The sequence below is a fragment of the Bubalus bubalis genome, chromosome 21 (assembly GCF_019923935.1).
Source record: "Bubalus bubalis isolate 160015118507 breed Murrah chromosome 21, NDDB_SH_1, whole genome shotgun sequence".
Lineage (NCBI taxonomy): Eukaryota > Metazoa > Chordata > Mammalia > Artiodactyla > Bovidae > Bubalus > Bubalus bubalis.
The window spans coordinates 57,606,755-57,628,105 of record NC_059177.1 but is presented as its reverse complement, the minus strand read 5'-3'; the positions used below and the strand labels follow the sequence as shown (position 1 = coordinate 57,628,105).

Genomic DNA, 21,351 nt, shown 5'->3' with positions numbered 1-21,351 from the left:
AGCTTTAATACACTCATCCACTTAGCGATAAGTTTACCCAGTTGCTCAGCCATTAATTCACCTTTTTCCACAAAAATTAGTGGACCTATTCCTTTGGCCACTATATACTCATTCTATCAGCACTTAATTCAGCCATTCCCTCAGCCTTCAATACACCATTTCCTCAGTCATTAATCGACTCAACTGCCTCCATTAATTCACCCATTCCCTCAGTCATTCACTTATACCCTCAGCCATGAATTTATCTGTATCTGTTCAGTTCAGTCATTCAGTCGTGCCAGACTCTCTGCAACCCCATGAACCACAGCACACCAGGCCTCCCTGTCCATCACCAACTCTCAGAGTTCACCCAAATGTATGTCCACTGAGTCAGTGATGCCATCCAACCATCTCATCCTCTGTTGTCCCCTTCTCCTGCCCTCAATCTTTCCCAGCATCCGGGTCTTTTCAAATGAGTCAGCTCTTCCCATCAGGTGGCCAAAGTATTGGAGTTTCAGCCTCAGCATCAGTCCTTCCAATGAATATTCAGGACTGATTTCCTTTAGGATGGACTGGTTGGATCTCCTTGCAGTCCAAGGGACTCTCAAGAGTCTTCTCCAACATCACAGTTCAAAAGCATCAATTCTTTGGCGCTCAGCTTTCTTTACAGTCCAACTCTCACATCCATACATGACCACTGGAAAAACCATAGCCTTGACTAGAAGGACCTTTGTTGATAAAGTAATGTCTCTGCTTTTCAATATGCTGTCTAGATTGGTCATAACTTTCCTTTCAAGGAGTAAGCATCTTAATTTCATGGCTGCAGTCACCATCTGCAGTGATTTTGGAGCCCAGAAAAATAAAGTCAGCCACTGTTTCCACTGTTTCCCCATCTATTTCCCATGAAGTGATGGGACTGGATGCCATGATCTTAGTTTTCTGAATGTTGAGCTTTAAGCCAACTTTTTCACTCTCCTCTTTCACCTTCATCAAGAGGCTCTTTAGTTCTTCTTCACTTTCTGCCATAAGGGTGGTGTCATCTGCACATGTGAGATTATTGATATTTCTCCCAGCAATCTTGATTCCAGCTTGTGCTTCCTCCAGCCCAGCGTTTCTCATGATGTACTCTGCATATAAGTTAAATAAGCAGGGTGACAATATACAGCTTTAACGTACTCCTTTTCCTATCTGGAACCAGTCTGTTGTTCCATGTCCAGTTCTAACTGTTGCTTCCTGACCTGCATACAGATTTCTCAAGAGGCAGGTCAGGTGGTCTGGTATTCCCATCTCTTTCAAAATTTTCCACAGTTTATTGTGATCCACACAGTCAAAGGCTTTGGCATAGTCAATAAAGCAGAAATAGATGTTTTTCTGGAGCTCTCTTGCTTTTTTCATGATCCAGCAGATGTTGGCAATTTGACCTCTGGTTCCTCTGCCTTTTCTAAAACCAACTTGAACATCTGGAAGTTCATGGTTCACGTATTGCTGAAGCCTGGCTTGGAGAATTTTGAGCATTACTTTACTAACGAGTGAGATGAGTGCAATTGTGCGGTAGTTTGAGCATTCTTTGGCATTGCCTTTCTTTGGGATTGGAATGAAAACAGACCTTTTCCAGTCCTGTGGCCACTGCTGAGTTTTCCAAATTTGCTGGCATATTGAGTGCAGCACTTTCACAGCATCATCTTTCAGGATTTGGAAGAGCTCCACTGGAATTCCATCACCTCCACTAGCTTTGTTCATAGTGATGCTTTCTAAGGCCCACTTGACTTCACATTCCAGGATGTCTGGCTCTAGGTGAGTGATCACACCATCGTGATTATCTGGGTCGTGAACATCTTTTTTGTACAATTCTTCTGTGTATGCTTGCCACCTGTTCTTAATATCTTCTGCTTCTGTTAGGTCCATACCACTTCTGTCCTTATCGAGCCCGTCTTTGCGTGAACTGCTCCCTTGGTATCACAGAGCACGGGCGGCTGCGACGGCGCACACAGCACGGCCGAGAGGAGCTGCCCCACGTCCGAGGTCACCTATGCAGTTAGTCATTAATTAGGCCAATCCCAGAGCCATCACTTCACCCATTCCTTCAGCCACCAGTTCACCTATATGCTCAGAAATACATCAATTCTGCCAGGCCTAATACACCCAATCTCTCAGGAAATAGTTCACCCATTTGCTCAACATTATTTTCCTCACAGCCATATGACATTATTTCACCAATTCCTTCAGCTGTTATTCCAACCATTCCCTTAACCATTAATTCAGTTAATCCATCAGTCATTAACTCAGCCAATTCCTCAGCCTTTAAGTTACCCATTCCCTCTGCCATTAATTCACCTATTCCCTCAACCATTAGATCATCTGTTCCATCAGGCACATTCCCCCATTTCCTAAGACATTTGTTTATCCATTCCTCATTAGCTGACCCTTTCCATCAGCCATTTAATTCAGCCATTCCCTCAGCCATTAATACAACCATTCTTTCATCCATTAATACACCCATTCCCTCACGCCATGGATTCACACATTTCCCCATCACTGATATACCTACTCCCTTCTCATTTATCAGTAATTCACCAATTCCCTCAGTTTACAATTTACTCATTTCCTCATCCATTATTTCACCCATTCCTGCAGTCTCTAATACATCTATTCCTGCAGCTATTCATTCACTCATTCCCTCAGCCATCAATTAATTCATTTCCTTTGGAATTAGTTCACCTACTACCCACCTAATTTACCCATCCCCTCAACCATTAATTCACCTATTCCTTTGGCCATTAATACATCCATTCTCTGAACCATTAATATACCTATTCCTTTATCTATAACATACTCATCCCCTCATGGCATTTCACACCCATTCTTTCAGCCATTAATTCATCTATTCCCTCAATCACTGATATATCCATTCTTTTTGTCCATTACCATATCCATTCCCTTATACCACTAATTCACCCATTTTCACATCACTAATACATCTATTCCTTTCATATTTAATTCACCAAATTCCTCAATTTGTAATTTACTCATTCCATCACCCATTAATTCACTCATCCCATCAGCCATTAATGAAGCCATTATTTCAGCCATTCCCACAGCCTTGATACATCAATTTCATCAATCACTAATACACACATTTCCCCATCCATTAATCACTCATTTCTGTCTCCGTTAATTCACCCATTCAGTTTGTCATTAATTTAGGCACTCCACCAGCCTATACCCTCACCCATTACTGCACCAATTCCCCCAGGTCTAACACCCAATCCCTCGGGAATTAATTCATCCATTCACTCAATCGTTATTTTACTCATAGCCTCAGGATATTGATTGATAACTAGTCAATCCTAAAGGAAATCAATCCTGAATATGCATTGGAAGAACTGATGCTGAAGCTGAAACTCCAATACTTTGGCCACCTGATGCGAAGAACTGACTCATTTGAAAAGACCCTGATGCTGGGAAAGTTTGAAGGCAGGAAGAGAAGGGGATGACAGAGGATGCGATGGTTGGATGGCATCACCGACTCAATGGACATGGGTTTGGGTGGACTCAGGGAGTTGGTAATGGACACGGAGGCCTGGCGTGCTGCAGTCCATGGGGTCGCAAAGAGTTGGACATGACTGAGCGACTGAACTGGTCTTTCATTCCTTTAGCTGTTATTTCCACCATTCCCTCAGCCATTAATTCAAGCAGTCCCTCAGCATTATTTGTCATTCCCACAGTCTTTGATATACCAATTCCTTCAATCTATAATACCACATACCCGCATGCATTAATTCATCCATTTCATCAGCCATTAATTCAGGCATTCTCTCAGCCCTAATTCACCCATTCCCTCAGCCATTAATCTATTCCCACACCCATTAATATAGCCATATCCTCATGCCATATGAAAAGATCCTCACCCATTTCCTCCACTCTAAGTCACACATTTCCAAAGCCGTTAATTCCCCCCTTCCCTCAGCCATTCATTCCCCCATTCCTTCAGCCACTAATTCACCTATACCCTCAGCCACTAATTCATCTGTTCTTCCAGCCATTAATTCAGCCATACTCTCAGCCAGTAATACGACAATTCTGCCAGGCCTAATACATCCAATCCCTCAGGAATTATTTCATCCACTTGCTCAACCATTATTTTCCTCATAACCTCATGTTCACCAATTCCTTCAGGTATTATTTCAACCATTCTTTCAGCCATAAATTCAGCCATTCCCTCAGCCTATTTTTTGTTTGACAGGTAAGAAGTGGATTTATTTAGTTACACATTCCATAGACAGGGTGTGGTCCATCTTGAAAAGTGCGAGCGACTTTGGCAGAAACACTCCACAGAGAGGGTGGGCCATCTCAGAAGGCAAGAGGCCTCCCTTAATCTTTGATACACTAATTCCCTCCGTCATTAAGACACACATTCCTATATCCATTAATTCAACCATTCCCTCAGCCATATTTCAGGCATTCCTTCAGCCAACCAATCCCTCAGTCATTAACACACATTTCCTCATGCTATTAATTCACACATTCCCTCAGGCCTAATACAAACTTTCCATCGGCTATTAATTCACCCATTCTCTCAGCTATTAGTTTTGCATTATCTTAGCCACTAACTCATTTACTTAAGTTGTTAAATCACCCGCTCCTTCTGCTGCTGAGTTCAGTCATAAGCCCCCGGTTCACCCAGTCCTGCCATCACCTTTTACCTTGGCCATCAGTTCATTCATTCCATAAGTCACATCCACCTCTTTCCTGTGAAATCTCTCACCCATTAATTCAGCCAACCCAAGACGTTTTTACACATTCTCTCGGCCATTAAACTATTTCTTCAGCCAGTAAATCCCATATTCTCTCAGCCATTAATTCACCCATTCCATCAGCCATTAATTAAACCAATCCCTTAGCCATTATTTCACCAGCCCTAATACACCAGTTCTTTCATTTTAATACAGATTCCTTAAGTGATGAGTTCACCCTTTCCCTCAGCCATTGATACAGCCAGTCCCTTAGTCATGAATTCAACCAATCCTGCAGCTATTACCTCAGCCAATTCCTCAGTGATTATCGGAGCCATTTCCACAGACTTTGATACACCAATTCCTCTATTAATATACACATTCCCCCATCCATTAATTCACCCATTCCCTAGCCATTAATTCAGTCAATCCCTCAGCCATGAATTCACAAATGTCCTCAGCCACTAATACACCAATTCCCTAATGCCTAACACCCTGACTTTCTAGTTAGTAGTTCAGCCATGTCCTCATGCCATGAATACGCTCATTCCCTATGTCACTTATAAACCCATTCACTCAACCATAAGTTCAGTTACCTCAATCTTTAGTCACAGATCACCGAACCCGTAATTTATCCACTCCTTCAGCCACTAATTCACCCATGATTTCAGCCACTAATTCTCTACCACTTATTCAGCCAATCCATCAATCATTAATTTACCCAAACCCTGAATCATTCACTCACCTATTCCTTCAGCCATTAATTCGCCATTCCCTCAGCCACCAATACACCAATTTTCTCATGCCTAAACAGCCTGTTCTCTTAGTGACTAGGTCACCCATTCCCTTGTGCCAGCATAGAGCCACTGCCTCAGCCATTACCTCACCCACTCCCCCTCAGCCATTTTTCAAACACTCCCTCAGCTGTCAGTTCACCCATTCCCTCTGCCATTCATATACCGATTCTCTCATCTCTAGTACAGATTCCTTCAGCCACTGATTCCGCCATTCCCCTAGCCATCAAGTCACCCACTCCCTCATGCCATTAATTCGCCCATTCTCTCATGCCGCTAATTCACCCATGCCGTCATGCCATTAACATAACCATTCCCTAGGCCACTACTTTCGGAGTAGGCGATGGCACCCCACTCCAGTACTCTTGCCTGGAAAATCCCATGGGTGGAGGAGCCTGGTAGGCTGCAGTCCATGGGGTCGCTAAGAGTCGGACACGACTGAGCGGCTTCACTTTCACTTTTCACTTTCATGCATTGGAGAAGGAAATGGCAACCCACTCCAGTGTTCTTGCCTGGAGAATCCCAGGGACAGGGGAGCCTGGTAGCTGCCGTCTATGGGGTCGCACAGAGTCGGACACGACTGAAGTGACTTAGCATAGCATAGCATAGGCCACTACTTCACCCATTTCCTCTCCATTAATTCACCCTCCTCTCAGGCATTATTTCACTATTCCTCCAGCCATTACTACACTCGTTGCTTCATGCCTTTAATACACCCGTTCTCTCAGCCATGAATTCACCCATTCCTTAATTCCATTCATTACACCCATTCCCCCAAACATTAATGCAGCCATTCACTCTGCCATTATATCATCCGTTCACTCTGCCATGAATACACCCATTGTTTCATGCTATTTAATACACCTATTTCCTCAGCCATTAATTCAAACATTCCGTCAGTCATTAATCCACCCATTCCCTCAGCCATGAACACATCCATTTCCCCCATGGGAGGACTTCAGATGGCACCACTTGAGGCCATCTTCTGCTGCCAACAATGTTTCATTCCACCCAAACAGCCATTTCAGTAAGAGCAGAAACACTGAACCAGCATTTTTATAATAAAGATTTCACATACCACGCAGAACAACAAGGATAATGATGGTGATGATGATATTGGCTATAAGACGACACCAGATTTCCCGTTTTTCTTAAACAAAACTCTGAAATCTGCCCACAAGTGATCCTCCTGCCCAGGGTGGGAGTCGGTGGCAGCCCTTCTAAACAAGATTCTCACCAGTGGCCACAGCCCTCTCCTTCTGTCTACCCACACTGAATCATTTTTCTCAGCTTCGGCCCAATTCTCTCACTCTGTCACCTGTCCAGCCTCAGATGTGCCTGAGTTTGCAGCCTCAGCTCATTCACAGCCACCCACGCCGTGGTACATCCCCCACCCCCACCCATTCATTGTCACACCCAGTCATCTGTGCCCAGCAGCTGTGGGCAGGGCCTGTTGGGTCCAGGTCTCGCTCAAACTCTAGCAGACCTCACAAGGGCCTTTGGAGAAGGCCAGACCTGGGGACAGAGACACATCTGCCATCTTCCCCCCCGCCACCCCACATCTTCATTCAAGGGCTCTCCACCAGCAGCCCCTGGGTGGCATCCTTGGCTGGAGGGAGCACCAGATTGCCAGCTGGGCACCGTCTGGTTGGCGTGGGTAGGCGGGGACCAGGGCCCTCACCCGAGTTGTCCTCATCCTTGCGGATCTTTAGCTTCACCAGGTCCTCACACTGGCGCAGGATTTGCACAGCGTCCTCCATGGGACAGTTGTCCAGGCGGATGTTGTCAATGGCCAGCAGCTTGTCCCCTGGCTCGAGGGTGCCGGTCCTGCAGGAGCAGGGAGGGGACATGGAGGACTGGGCACATGCAGGCGCCCAGCCCACCCCCGTGGGCCAGCCCCCTGCCCTGCCAGGGGCCCCCCTACCTGTGCGCCACGCTGCCTTTCTTGATGTCAGAGATGACCAGGGGCTCCCCTCGCTTCCTGCTGGCCGCTAGGGGAAAGAAGCCAAAAGCCCATCCTTGGCCACCTTGGCCTCAGGGTCCCAGGAGTTGGGCGTGGACTCGGAGCCCCATGCCCCGCTTCCCATGCCCCGCTTCCCATGCCTCCCAGGCTGGGTGGACTGTGAGCAAACCAGCTCCCCTCTCTGTGCCTCAGTTTCCCCTCTGTAATATGGGGATGAGGCCACAGAGTTCACAGGGACATCCAAGATTAACTAGATGAAGCAGGACACCTCCCACACTCAGCTCATTCTCCAGCACATGGAGCTCCCTGAGGGGCTGTGTCTGGCTGGTGTCTGTGTTCCCAGCAATGGGCAGACAGGCCCAGGTTCCAGAACCAAGTGACTCTTAACAGCTGAGTTCTTCCTTGCCCGCTGCAGGGAATGCTGGCTGGGAACACTACAACAGGATCCTGCTGGGGAATGGCCTTTAGTTGAGGGAGCAGCCTCACCCAAAACAATGTCTACATCCATCGACCGGTCCACTCGGCAGTGCCAAGGCCCAGCTCCCAGCCTCTATGCAGGACAACTCCCACAGAAAGTGAAAGTATTAGTCACTCAGTCATGTCCGACTCTGCAACCCCATGGACTGTAGCCCACCAGGCTCTTCTGTCCATGGAATTCTCCAGGCAAGAATACCAGAGTGGGTAGCCATTTCCTTCTCCCAGGGATCTTCTTGATACTTGGATTGAACCCACATTTTCTGTATTGGCAGGCAGATTCTTTACTGTCTGAGCCACCAGGGAAGCCTCAGCTCCCGCAGCCTCCCCAGCAAAGAAGACTGGGGGAGCCCTCTACTGAGTACATCACAGCCTAGCTCCTCCCACTGCCTGGTCCTATAGTCGCCTCCACCCACAGGTGTTGATCCTAAGAGCCTGTCTCAATAAGGCCCGTCTACATCACTCCTTGTGGGAGAGGCTATTTCCCAGGGAACACGATCTAAGACAACGAGGGGCTGAGTTTTCCTGCAGAAAGACTCCATTTGGGTTAATGGGTTTTCCCATGAGTGATCAGGTGTAAAGCGGTCCCTCTAGCCCAAACAGCACCTTTGCAAATGAGACAAAGGGGCCCCATCTAATTAGTCTGTTGAGAAAATGTCAGAAAAGTCTAAGTCTACCTTGAATGGGCACCTTGCGTCATGTACAACCTGCGCACTGCACCTGGTGGCCCTGCCCAGAGGTTCCTGGGCTGGAAGCACCTTCTCCCCAGCGACTGCTTCAACTTCCACCACCACTGGCTGCGGGGTCTGGGGCCAGAAGGAGCTGCAGCACCAGCCCTTCTGGACAGCTGCTCCTCCAGGGTGTGATGGGGAGATGGCAGGAGAGGAAGTCAGAGGGGGCTTCCCCAGTGGCTCAGTGGTAAAGAATCTGCCTGCAATGCAGGAGCCACAGGAGATGCGGGTTTGATCCCTGGGTCGGGAAGATCCCCTGAAGATGGGCATAGCAATCCACTCCAGCATTCTTGCCTGGAGAATCCCAAGTACAGAGGAGTCTGGTAGACTACAGGCCATAGGGTTGCAAAGAGTTGGACATGACTGAAGCGACTTCACATGCATGCACACACAAAGTCAAAGGACTTCGGCTTTTCCGGAGTGAGATGAGGGCTGGGGGAGGGTCTGTGACCGTTCCTGTACCTTCTTCTTTCCATTCTGCAGTCCCTCACTTTCACTCCTTTGACAAACATGAATTAAGCACTGACTATGTTCCAGGCCTTTCCTGGGCCCTGGGAATACACAGGCAACAGAAAACCAAACCTGGGCCACGTGACTGGTGCCTCATAAAACCACTTAACCACCCCTGGAGACTAAATAGGCCAGGAGACTCCTACTGTGCAAAGAAAACCGAGGCTTCCAGAAGCCTTGCCTGAGGACACGCACTGCAGACAGAGGGAAGTCAAGTCAGCCAGCCCCCTCTCCCACCCAGAGTCTTCCCCTGATTGCCTCATGCTGGGTGGACTCGGGGCAGGCTGGAGGGCGCACAGGACGGGGACTCACAGCTGATGGTGATGCCCAGCTCCACGCCGCGCCTCTTGGGCAGCTTCACGTGGAAGGTGCCGCTGCTCGGGATGACGGACTCTGGGTGCAAACAGACACAAACCTGGGAGACTCAAGCGAATAGCCTCAGGGAGTCCGCACCCCACACTCATTCTGGTCCAGTGGAGAGGGATGCTAAACACAACCCCATCCTGCTTCCTCTACCCACAGAAGAAACTGAGGCACGGTGCACCGATTTGTCCCAGAAAAGCACCCACCGGGTCAGAGCACAGTCAGGATTGGTACCCCGACCTACAGCTGCCACTGGGGCCCCCTAGCCCGGCCCAAGCCATTCGGATCCAGCAAGGATTTAAAGGGCACCTCTCACATGACGGACCTCAGCTGGTGCTTCCAGGAGCTTCATCTCATCTCATCTCAACAACACCCCTTGGGATAGAGGATTCTATCCACTTTACACTGTTTTTACCCTGGGGAAAACTGAGGATGGAGGAGCACAAGCCCTGTCCGAAATTACACGGTGTCCAAATCAGGAGCCAGAATTCTAACCGAGTTGTTTGGGGATCTTTGCATAAACCCTCACCTCCCCCACCCGCGGCTCCTGTTCCCTTGCAAAAACCCTCATTCACACTGGCGTGTGCAATTTCTTCACTCCCGCCCCGTGCCTTTCTCCCAGCGTTCTGGGGACACGCTGCAAACGCGGAAAGAAGCGGGGAAGGAGGTGGGAGGAGCAGGGTGGAGAAAGGGGTCGCGAAGGAAACGAGGAAGCCGCAGGTACCCACTCACCGGCCACGTCAAACTCCACCTCCAGCACGACCTTGTGGGCCAGCGCCGCGTCCCGCAACAGCTGGTTGGCCTCCTCCATCGTCCCGTCCTCGGTGGCGATGCCGTTAATGGCTAGGACGCGGTCCCCTACCTGCAGCAGTCCACACCTGAACCGGAGAGAGAAGCGGCCCCTTTCGAAGCCAGAAACTGGCTGCGCAGGAGCAGTGCCAGGCCCCGCCCACATCCCGGGCGGGGGCGGGGTTCGGGCGGGGCGGGGTTTGGGCGGGGCGGAGAGAGGAGCGGCTCCTTTGGAAGTCAGGAACTGGCGGCCCAGGAGCAGGGCCAGGCCCCGCCCATATCCCCGGACGAGGGCGGGGCCTGGGCGGGGCTGGGCGGGGCTGGTAGCGCCCCGCCCCGCCCCGTACCGCGCCAGCGGCAGCTCCTCAGGCCGTTTACCCGCTCAGGCCATTTACCCGGGACACTGGCTATAAGGGATGCCCTCGCTGGGCCTCAGTTTCTCTGTCCCGTGGGGATGATGCCATGCCTCAGGAGATGTATATACAGGACTCGGACTTCAGACCACACTGGGGTTCGTGTCATGGGTCACTCCCAAGCTGTGTGACCCTGGGCAGGTGAATCAGCTTCTCTGAGCCTCAGACCCCTCATCTACAAAACGGGGCTGGCGACGGGGTGGACCGTGATGGATGTAAGATACACCTGTGCAGCCAGGCTAAGCGTGTGACTGGACTTCCCAGGCTGTCCGTGAGGCCCCACCCCACCGAATTGGAGAGTGGCAGGCCCACGGCGAGGGGGCAGTAGGCTCACCTCTCCGCCGGGCTGTCAGGCTCAATAAAACGCACGAGGGGTGGGGAGGACAAGGTCTCGGTGGCGAAGATGCCGCCCTGGAGTTGGAGGCCGAAGCCGCTGAGGGGGTCTCCGCAGAGCACGACCTCCGTGGTCTCCGTGTGCACAATCTGTCCGCCTGGCCCCACCGTGCTGGAGGCCAGCGACACTGCGGGGCAGACGGGCACGGCGCTCAGGGCACTGTCCCGGGGGTTACTTCCTGCCAAAGCCCACCCACCCTCGGCGGGACCACCTGGAGTCGGAGAGGGCACGTGAGTGGGAGGCCCGACCCGCCCCGGGGCGGGGCCAAGTCGCGGCCCATTCTGAACTTTGGGGTCATGGGTTCCACCTGGCAGAGCTGCGCCCAGGATCCAGGAAGACAGCTCCTGGAATGCCATGTTATAAAACAGGCTCTGAGGGTCCGTGATATGACGTCCTGTGATGTTGTGTGATGTTATGCCGTGCTCAGTCGCTAAGTCGTGTCCTACGCCTTGCAACTCCGGGCTGTAGCCCTCCAGGCACCTTTGTCCATGGGATTTCCCAGGCAACAATACTGGAATGGGTTGCCATGCCCTTCTCCAGGGGATCTTCCCGACCCAAGGATCAAACCCGTGTCTCTTGTGTTAGCAGATGGATGCTTTACCCCTGAGCGTGAGGAAGCCCTGTGTGATGTTATACTTCAACTTATTTTATTATTGTATCATATATCAAATATCACATTATATTACTATTAGATGCGATAGTATATATTATGCTATTTTTGGCAACAGCTTTATTGAGATATAGTTCAGCTTCCACAGTATTCACCCACAGAATGTACAATTCAATGGGTTTTAGTAAATATATTGATTATTTAGTATATTCAAGTTGTACAACCATTCCCTCAATTAATTTTAGCATTTTCAATCCCTCAAAGAAACCCTGTTTCCATTAGTCACTCAAATCCTCCTGTTTCTCCCAGCCCTGAGCATACTTTCTTGTGTCTATAGATTTGCCTGTTCTGGACATCTCATATCAATGGAATCATACTATAAATGGTCTTTTGTATGTGGTTTCTTTCACTTAGCATGTTTTCAGGGTTCATCCATGTAGCATAGATCAAGATGTCCTCCTTCTTGAGGCTAATATCCCACTGTATGATGGTACCACATTTTTTAAAATTCATCCATTGATGGACATCTGGGTTATTCCCACCTTTTGGATATTATGAATGACACTGTATAAACATTCATAAATATGTTTTAGGGTGAATATGACATATGTTTTCATTTCTCCTGGGTATTTATTTAACAGTGGAATTTCTGTGTCACATGATAACTCCATGTTTCACTATTTAATATGTTATTTAACATATTGTATTTTATATTCCACATATAAAATATATTTGTATTATTAATATGGATATTGGATATCATTTATTAAATAAAACTTATGTCATTCTATTAGTTATACCATTGTGTCTTTATATATTATTTTCCTATATTATTATATATCACACATTATAATATGTGTAACCTACTTTATTGTTGGATATATTGTATTATTATATTTCTATTCATTATTTTTTTCACGATTACATCACCAATGATAAAAATGGTATTTGGAACATTGGAAGTATTCAAAATTTTTTATTTAACTAATTAGTCGTTATCATCAAGGAAGGAGACAGGTAAGGGGTCCCAAGAGTCTCCAGGCTCCATAAGCTCCTGCCTGTGAAAAATATTTCTGAATCTCTTCACCTACATACCTGCTGCTTCAGTGGGTGACGATGGTGGCTGGTAAAGTTGTATTTTCTCTATCACCTGACTCTGAATTCTGTTTCTCTTTTCGCCTTGGCTGCCAGGAAGCTCATAACCATGTTTAGCGCCTTTCAGTGCCAAACTGACTTATGTTTCTCTCTTTCCTCACCTGGTTCAATCCTAAATGGCCCAGTTTGACCCTCCATTCTTCCTGGAGGCCTCTGCAATTCACATGGAAAGAGGCTGGGAACACTCTCTACATCAACAAAGGAAAGATTCTTCCCAGGCAAGATTTCAAAATTCAGAGCCCTGGACTTCCCTGGTGGTCCAATGGCTAAGACTCAGCACTCTCAACACAAAGGGCCTGGGTTTGATCCCTGGTCAGGGAACTAGATCCCACATGGTGCAACTAAGACCTGGGGTGGCCAAATAAATAAATATTAAAGAAAAAAATTCTGGGCAATCATGACTTTTTGCTACTTCCACAGGTCTCCTGCATTATCGTTCATTACTATTCTTTTAAAAAACACTTAAGGGACTTCCCTGGTGGTCCAGTGGTTAAAAGTCTGCCTTGTGATGCAAGGGACACAATCTCTGGTCAGGGAACTAAGACCCCACATACTGCAGAGCAACTGGGTCTGTGTACCACGATGGCTGAGCCCACCCGCCACAACTAGAGAGAGGATCTGTGTGCCGCAACAAAAGATCCCATGTGCTGAAACCAAGACCCAATGCAGCCAAATAAATAAAAACTAAATAATTTTTAAAATTTTTAAATAAAAAATTCTTACATGCCTTCATTTCAAAAGGAACTATATATATTGATCACAAATAAAGAAAAGTGTCAACAAGCAAAAGTTGAGTCGAAATATATACCTAATAAAACTAAATATTACTATATTCTGGATGGCTAGTTTCAGGCCTGGATGGCTAGTTTTCACTGCCTTAGGGAAAATTAACAAATGTCAGAAGGGTGGTAAAGACAAAGTAACACCACCCCCTGGAATGGATCAGAGGGTTGAAGAAGAGAAAAATGAAAGGAAGTTACTCTGAGACCTTCACACAAATCTGAAAAAGGCAGCCTTTCCTCAGGACACTTTGCCACCACCTGCTGGGAATTTTTCATGATAAAATTACAAGACAAAGTGTACAAATTCACTGGCACTCCTCAGGAGAGCCCTTGTGCAGTGTGCAACCTGTCCAACCATCCTCAGCAACCTGGTGTACCACATACTCTATGGAATGCCGCCTCCCCACCCCCGGCCCTGCCCCAAATACCCCACACGTTGGCAAATCTCTCTCTCAGGCATACCGGCAGCCCAGAGGGGAGAGAAGAGACCACGGCTTACATGAGCTCTTGTGTTCCCTTCTCCGCGGCCGCCTCCGCCCCATTGTGGTCCGGGGGCTCATGGGCTGGGATCCACGAGGCAGGGTGCTGGGGTTGGTGCAAGAAAAGGCGTGGTTCACGGTCGGCGAGGAGAAGGGAGATGAGGATAAGGCTGGGGAGATGAGAGCACAGACCCATGAGCCCAGCACAGCCCTCCACCCCACCCCAGGGAGACACAGGGGTGCCTCCTCCGCCCCGACCATGCTCACTGTGTGACCTCAGGCCTGTCTCTCCCTCTCTGGGCCTCAAAGCTTACAGGCTTTTCACAGACCTGGTGAAACCCAGCTGCCAGACAGGGGCCCCTCACTTCTCTGAGTCTCAGCTTCCTTCCCTATAAAACAGGCTCCAGCCCCTCCCCAGGGACAGAGGAGAGTGACTGCGGGGAGGGCACTTTACAGCGGTTCTGGTCCTGGCCGGCAGGGGCGGCCCAGGTGGGTGTCCTGCAGCGGCCGGGCTGGGGGCTGTGGCAGGAGGGCACGCAGGGGTCCCAGCGATGCAGCTGCTCGCTCCTCTGCACCTTCACTGCGGTGGAGGAAGAGGAGAGACAGGCGTTAGGGGCTGGGTGGGTCTGGACTCCATGCCCCTGGAGGATGAGCTCCGTCTGCCCAGCAAGGGGAGGAGAGCGGGAACAGAAGGTCTGGAGTTTCTGAGCCAGGCTGGGCATTCCAGACTTTGCCCACATGTCCCGGACGCCCGCTGTGTGCCGGGCCCTGTGCTCAGGGCTCAGCTACGCAGCAGCCCGAGAGGCAGGGATCCGAGAGGGAAAGCCGCACCAGCCCACAGCTGGGAGGGCTGGAGGAGCAGGATGTGAACCAGGCCAACCGGCCGGTCAGCTCCAAGGAGTGCAGCTGGCAGACGGTGACCAGCTGGAGCACCTCCGGGGACTGCGGTCATGCTGTAGCCTGGGCAGCCTTGGCCTGGGGCTGGTCAAGCAGGGCACCAGGGCCGGGTGTTTCTGCCCCATGCTGGGCTCTCGGGGGCCACGTGGGTCCCTGTTGGATTGGCCCAGGCTTGCAAGGACCCACATCGCAGTCTAAGTCTGTCCCCCCTCAACCTTTCATGGGCCTCGACTTCAGTGAACTCTTGACTCCAGCTAAGCATCCGCTTCCCAGGGGAGCCCACGGACCCTGCCTCTCTCACCTCCCTGACCTGGTCCTCCTCCCTGCAGCCCCAGACCCCATTCTGGCTCTTCCTTCTGCTGCAGGACTTTGTGGGGAGTCGGGGGGTGGGGGATGTCCAGCCTGGGGCAGCATGCTCTTGGATAGACGGACGAGGTCCCTGTGATCTCAGCCCATTGATTCTACCTCCCTGTGTGGCGTTCCCACTGCCACCCAAGGGCTGGGCCGACTCTGGGGCCAGGACCTGAGTCCAATCCCGGCTCCATGGCTGATGAGCTGCGGGACTGGGACAAGTCCCTGCGCCCTGCCCTGTGCCTCGCTGTCATAACTGTAAAATGGGACAAGGCGGCTACTTCCCAGGGAAGCTGGGAGGATAGAAGGAGTTACCACATGGGCTTGGCAGACGTTTATTTAGGGAGAGCCAAGGGGACTGTCGGCAGCCAAGTGTCATCAGAAGGACCTGCACTGCTCAGACCCTCAGAGCCTCCATACTGACCTTGTAGACGTGTCACGGGGGTGTACCCAGATGATCCCTGGGAAGCCCCAGCAGCACAGCAGCGGGTGGGAGAACAGATGCTGGGACATCTGAGGGACTCACAGGGGTGGCTCTAGGCCCTCCTGACTGCCTGGCTGCCTCCTCTGGACCTGCTGAGGGCCCTGGGGTGAGCCCACGGGTCCAAATTCTGAGTAGCACAGGGCACAGAAGGACTATCCCCTCCCTTGTTCCAGCCCTCATACTTCTATTAATGCAACCAGTGATGGATCTAGCTTTGGGGGTATCCACGCCAGCAAACTGTCAGATCAGAAAGTGTGAAAGTGTTCGTTGCTCAATCCTGTCTGACTCTTTGTGACCCCATGGACTGTAGCCCACCAGGCTCCTCCATCCATGGGATTTTCCAGGCAAGAATACTGGAGTGGGTTGCCATTTAAACACCCAAGTTATTTATCTGCCCTATTTCCCCACCCTTAGCTGCTGCACTTGATACTTTGAGCGTCCCTGTGGGACTGGACATTTGTTCCGCTAAATGCTAGCCTGCCCCTTAGCCCTCAGGGTTGAGCCCTGAGGTCTGCAGGGGACTCACCTGCCTCTGAGGGCTTGAGGGGCCGCCGGCTCTGGGGCGCAGGCAGGATCTCCAGCCGCACTTTCTCCGACACGCTGGCCAGGAGCTTGGTGGCTTCAAGCAGCGAGCAGTGTTCAGTGCTGGTACCGTCGATGGACAGGATGTGGTCTCCGGCATGCAGGGCCCCACTCCTGGCCGGGTCAGGGAGCAAAGGGGAAAGGGTACAGCCAGACAGCTCCAGACGATTCTCTCCCTGCACCCCTCCAACACACACCACGGCAGCTCCCAGCAGGTGCCCCACCTGTCCACCACGCTGGCCGGCTTGATGCGGTCGATGGTGATGACAGGCTTGTTCCGGTGGGAGCCGGTGGTGAGGGAGATCCCCAGAGCTGACCCTGGCGTCTTGGTGATTTCCACTATTAAGGGCCCCGAAGCGTTGGCCACCGTGTCTGATACGTGGAAGGAAAGAGGAGTTTGAGATGCAAATAATTCAGCACCTTCCTCCGTCTCAGCTTAATTCTCACTGCCAGGGAGGGATCACTGCATCCACTTTACAAACAAGAAAACTGAGGCGCCTGGAGGCAAAGGCCTCGTCCAAGTTCACATGGCCACTCAGTGGCAGAGGAGGGTCAGGAATTCAGGTTTCAGAGAGGCTCTGATCCCAAGGCTTTGGTGAACAGTACTAATTTACTCACATATATTGAGAGCCTGCGCTTCCCAGATGGTGCTAGTGGTAAAGAATCCGCCTGCCAATGCAGGAGACATAAAGAGACTCGGGTTTGATCCCTGGGTCAGGAAGATCCCCTGCAGGAGGGCATGACAACCCACTCCAGTATTCTTGCCTGGAGAATGCCATGGACAGAGGAGCCTGGCGGGCTACAGTCCATGGAGCCACAAAGAGTCAGACATGACGGCAGCAACTGAGCACTCAAGCATCAAGAGCCTACTGTATACACTGAACTGTGGGATTTCACTACGAGCCTTCCCCATCTCAGAAAACAGCACCCCATGCACCCACCCAGTGGCTGGAAAACAAAACCCGGCTCTTTCCACTCTTTTTCCCACCCACGTGTCGAAACCTCAGCAAACCAGGCCAGCAGAGCGTCATCGTCCTTCCCAGATCTAACTCCTCTCTACACCTCCACTCAGCGCCTGCTCCAGCCACCATCACTTTCCACCCACCTGCACGGCCGCAGGTTACAAAGTGTCTCCCTGATTTTTTTTTTTTTTTTTTTTGCACACTTATCATCCTCTGTGAGTATGGTTTCAGTGTGTCTGCCCTCTGATGACCTCTTGCAACACCTACCGTCTTATTTGGGTTTCTCTTACCTTGGGCATGGGGTATCTCTTCACGGCTGTTCCAGCAAAGTGCAGCCGCTGCTCCTTACCTTGGACGTGGGGTATCTCTTCACCGCCGCCCTTCCTGACCTTCAACATGGGATAGCTCCTCTAGGCCCTCCTACCCCACGTCCGAGGTCAGGGGCAGAAGCCGGGAGGACCCCATGCCCAAAGGGCGGCGGCCAAGAGGAGTTACCCCATGTCCGAGGTCAGGGGCAGCGGCCAAGAGTGCCAGGCTGCGACGGCGCAGGAACGGCTGAGAAGAGCTACCCAAGTCCGAGGTCAGGGGCAGCAGCCGAGAGAAGCTACCCCGCGTCCGAGGTCAGGGGCAATGGCTGAGAGGAGCTACCCCGCGTCTGAGGTCAGGGGCAACGGCTGAGAGGAGCTACCCCACGTCCGAGGTCAGGGGCGGCAGCCGGGAGGACCAACCCCACATCCAAGGAGCTGTAGCTGTGTGATGGTGTGATCACTGACCTAGAACCGGACATCCTGGAATGTGAAGTCAAGTGGGCCTTAGGAAGTATCACTATAAACAAAGCTAGTGGAGGTGATGGAATTCCAGTTGAGCTATTTCAAATCCTGGAAGATGATGCTGTGAAAGTGCTGCACTCAATATGCCAGCAAATTTGGAAAACTCAACAGTGGCCACAGGACTGGAAAAGGTCAGTTTTCATTCCAATCCCAAAGAAAGGCAATGCCAAAGAACGCTCAAACTACCACACAATTGCACTCATCTCACTCGCTAGTAAAGTAATGCTCAAAACTCTCCAAGCCAGGCTTCAGCAATACGTGAACCGTGAACTTCCTGATGTTCAAACTGGTTTTAGAAAAGGCAGAAGAACCAGAGATCAAATTGCCAACATCTGCTGGATCATGGAAAAAGCAAGAGAGTTCCAGAAAAACATCTATTTCTACTTTATTGACTATGCCAAAGCCTTTGACTGTGTGGATCACAACAAACTGTGGAAAATTCTGAAAGAGATGGGAATACCAGACCACCTGACCTGCCTCTTGAGAAATCTGTAGGCAGGTCAGGAAGCAACAGTTAGAACTGGACATGGAACAACAGACTGTTTCCAAATAGGAAAAGGAGTACGTCAAGGCTGTATATTGTCACCCTGCTTATTTAACTTATATGCAGGGTACATCATGAGAAACTCTGGACTGGAAGAAGCACAAGCTGGAATCAAGATTGCCGGGAGAAATATCAATAACCTCACATGTGCAGATGACACCACCCTTACGGCAGAAAGTGAAGAGGAACTAAAAAGTCTCTTGATGAAAGTGAAAGTGGAGAGTGAAAAAGTTGGCTTAAAGCTCAACATTCAGAAAACGAAGATCATGGCATCTGGTCCCATCACTTCATGGGAAATAGATGGAGAAACAGTGGAAACAGTGTCAGACTTTATTTTTTGGGGCTCCAAAATCACTGCAGATGGTGACTGCAGCCATGAAATTAAAAGACGCTTACTCCTTGGAAGGAAAGTTATGACCAACCTAGATAGCATATTCAAAAGCAGAGACATTACTTCGCTAACAAAGGTCCATCTAGTCAAGGCTATGGTTTTTCCAGTGGTCATGTATGGATGTGAGAGTTGGACTGTGAAGAAGGCTGAGCGCCGAAGAACTGATGCTTTAGAACTGTGGTGTTGGGAGTCCCTTGGACTGCAAGGAGATCCAACCAGTCCATTCTGAAGGAGATCAGCCCTGGGATTTCTTTGGAAGGAATGATGCTAAAGCTGAAACTCCAGTACTTTGGCCACCTCATGCGAAGAGTTGACTCATTGGAAAAGACTCTGATGCTGGGAGGGATTGGGGGCAGGAGGAGAAGGGAATGACAGAGGATGAGATGGCTGGATGGCATCACCGACTCGATGGACGTGAGTCTGAGTGAACTGCGGGAGTTGGTGATGGACAGGGAGGCCTGGCGTGCTGCGATTCATGGGGTTGCAAAGAGTCGGACACGACTGAGCGACTGAACTGAACTGAACTAAACTGATCATCCTCTGACACACTCTGTATATGACTTATCCTGTCCATGATCCATTTCTCCCCACCAGAATGTCAGCCCCATGGGAACAGAGACCTCATCTGTGTTGTTCTCAGATGGATCCCTGGTGCCTGGCAGAGCGTGTACCACCCAGAGGGGCCCAGAGAGGCTGCGACCGGGCCAGGGTCACACAGCCCTTGCAGTGATGGGGATGTGTGCCCCCCACTCCCTGCCCTCCACCCTGGGGCCTCTTCTCGCTGCAGCCCGAGCCCTCAGGCCACAACTCACCTGGGATGGCCACGTCGTACTCCACCTGGAAGAGCGCCTCGTGGCCGCACTGCCGCAGCGTGGCCAGGGCAGTGGCGTGGCTGGCCCCCTGCAGCGGGATCCCGTCAACGCTGAGCAGTCTGTCCCCCACCTTCAAGGAGCCCTCCCTGCGGGGAAGGGCCAGGTCATGCCGCCTCGTCCAGTGAGCGAGAGAACAGAGGGAGGGCAGGGATCGGAGGAAGGAGACGGGCAGAACGGATGAGGGACAGCACGCGTGGGTGAACAAACCAGGGAGGGCATGCGGAAGAAGCCAAAGAACTGATGGAGGTCGGGTCAGCGACGACACCCCCCGCCCCAATTCAGTTCAGGTCAGTCACTCAGTTATGTCCGACTCTTTGTGATCCCATGGACTGCAGCACACCAGGCCTCCCTGTCCATCACCAACTCCCAGAGTTTACCCAAACTCATGTCTATCGAGTCAGTGATACCGTCCAACCATCTCATCCTCTGTCGTCCCCTTTTCCTCCCACCTTCAGTCTTTCCCAGCACCAATTAGTGCTTAGTAAATTCACAGTCCCAGGTCAGCCCTCCAGCGGCTGAGCTGGAGATGCCCTTTGAGGTCACCTCCAGGGCCTTACCGGGGTCCCAGCCCTGCCAGGACCACCCAGCACCAGGGGCGGGCCGTCTGGAGGCTTGGAGCTGCCTGCACACAGGGCGCCCGCCCAGGGCCCCTCCCTGGGTCTCAGCAGTGACTCTGGCCTGGTGACAAACATGCCTGGGAAGGAATTCCGCTGGGTCCCAGGGGAACGGCCTGAGGGGGTTCGCCTCGGCCTGGGTCATAACCCAGCTCTGGAATGCCTGCCCCAACAGGTGGCCAAGGCTATTCTGGGTGGTTCTATGAATAGCTCGTCACAGGCCCCAAGGACGGGTTTAGATTTCTGACGAGGCCATTCCAGGCTTTTCTTAAAATGGCCAGGAATAGCCCTTCGGGAGGTCGGGGGGCCAGGAGCTGGGAGCTAGGCGTGTTCCTCCCTCACCTTCTCTCCTCCTGGAGCTTCTGAGCAGGCACCAGGCAGGGCCAGCCGGCAGTGTGGCCAGGACTGGGGAGGCTCTGTCACTGAGGGCCACACTGACGCCTGTCACCAAGCCCCACAGCCCTCGCATCAGCTCTGCAGGGCTCCACTATTGGGCCCATTCCACAGATGGGAAAATGAAGGCCAGGGAAGAGGCAACAACACCACACCAAAGCTCTCCACCCTGCAGAGAGCAGGATCTTGGGGAAGAAAGAGCTCGGGGCCCCCCTCATGTGGGACTTAGGGCTGGCTCCACCAACAAGCTACTGAGTGATGC

General features: G+C 51.1%; 1 protein-coding gene across 6 annotated transcripts in view; it reads right to left on the bottom strand.

The window, feature by feature from the left end:
* GRIP2 (glutamate receptor interacting protein 2) overlaps positions 1 to 21,351 on the bottom strand; it is a 103,769-nt gene that overhangs the window by 12,450 nt on the left and 69,968 nt on the right. For 5 of the 6 annotated variants that reach the window (XM_025272157.3, XM_044933606.2, XM_044933608.2 and 2 more), the window contains exons 7-16: positions 20,023 to 20,168; positions 16,708 to 16,855; positions 16,428 to 16,597; positions 14,624 to 14,749; positions 14,190 to 14,339; positions 11,084 to 11,270; positions 10,280 to 10,425; positions 9,497 to 9,577; positions 7,431 to 7,497; positions 7,188 to 7,333 (exon numbers count right to left, since the gene is read on the bottom strand). In XM_025272157.3, the coding sequence (XP_025127942.3) occupies positions 7,188 to 7,333; positions 7,431 to 7,497; positions 9,497 to 9,577; positions 10,280 to 10,425; positions 11,084 to 11,270; positions 14,190 to 14,339; positions 14,624 to 14,749; positions 16,428 to 16,597; positions 16,708 to 16,855; positions 20,023 to 20,168 (1,367 nt within the window). The remainder of the gene's footprint in view (positions 1 to 7,187; positions 7,334 to 7,430; positions 7,498 to 9,496; positions 9,578 to 10,279; positions 10,426 to 11,083; positions 11,271 to 14,189; positions 14,340 to 14,623; positions 14,750 to 16,427; positions 16,598 to 16,707; positions 16,856 to 20,022; positions 20,169 to 21,351) is intronic. The other variant, XM_044933607.2, reaches the window with a different exon arrangement.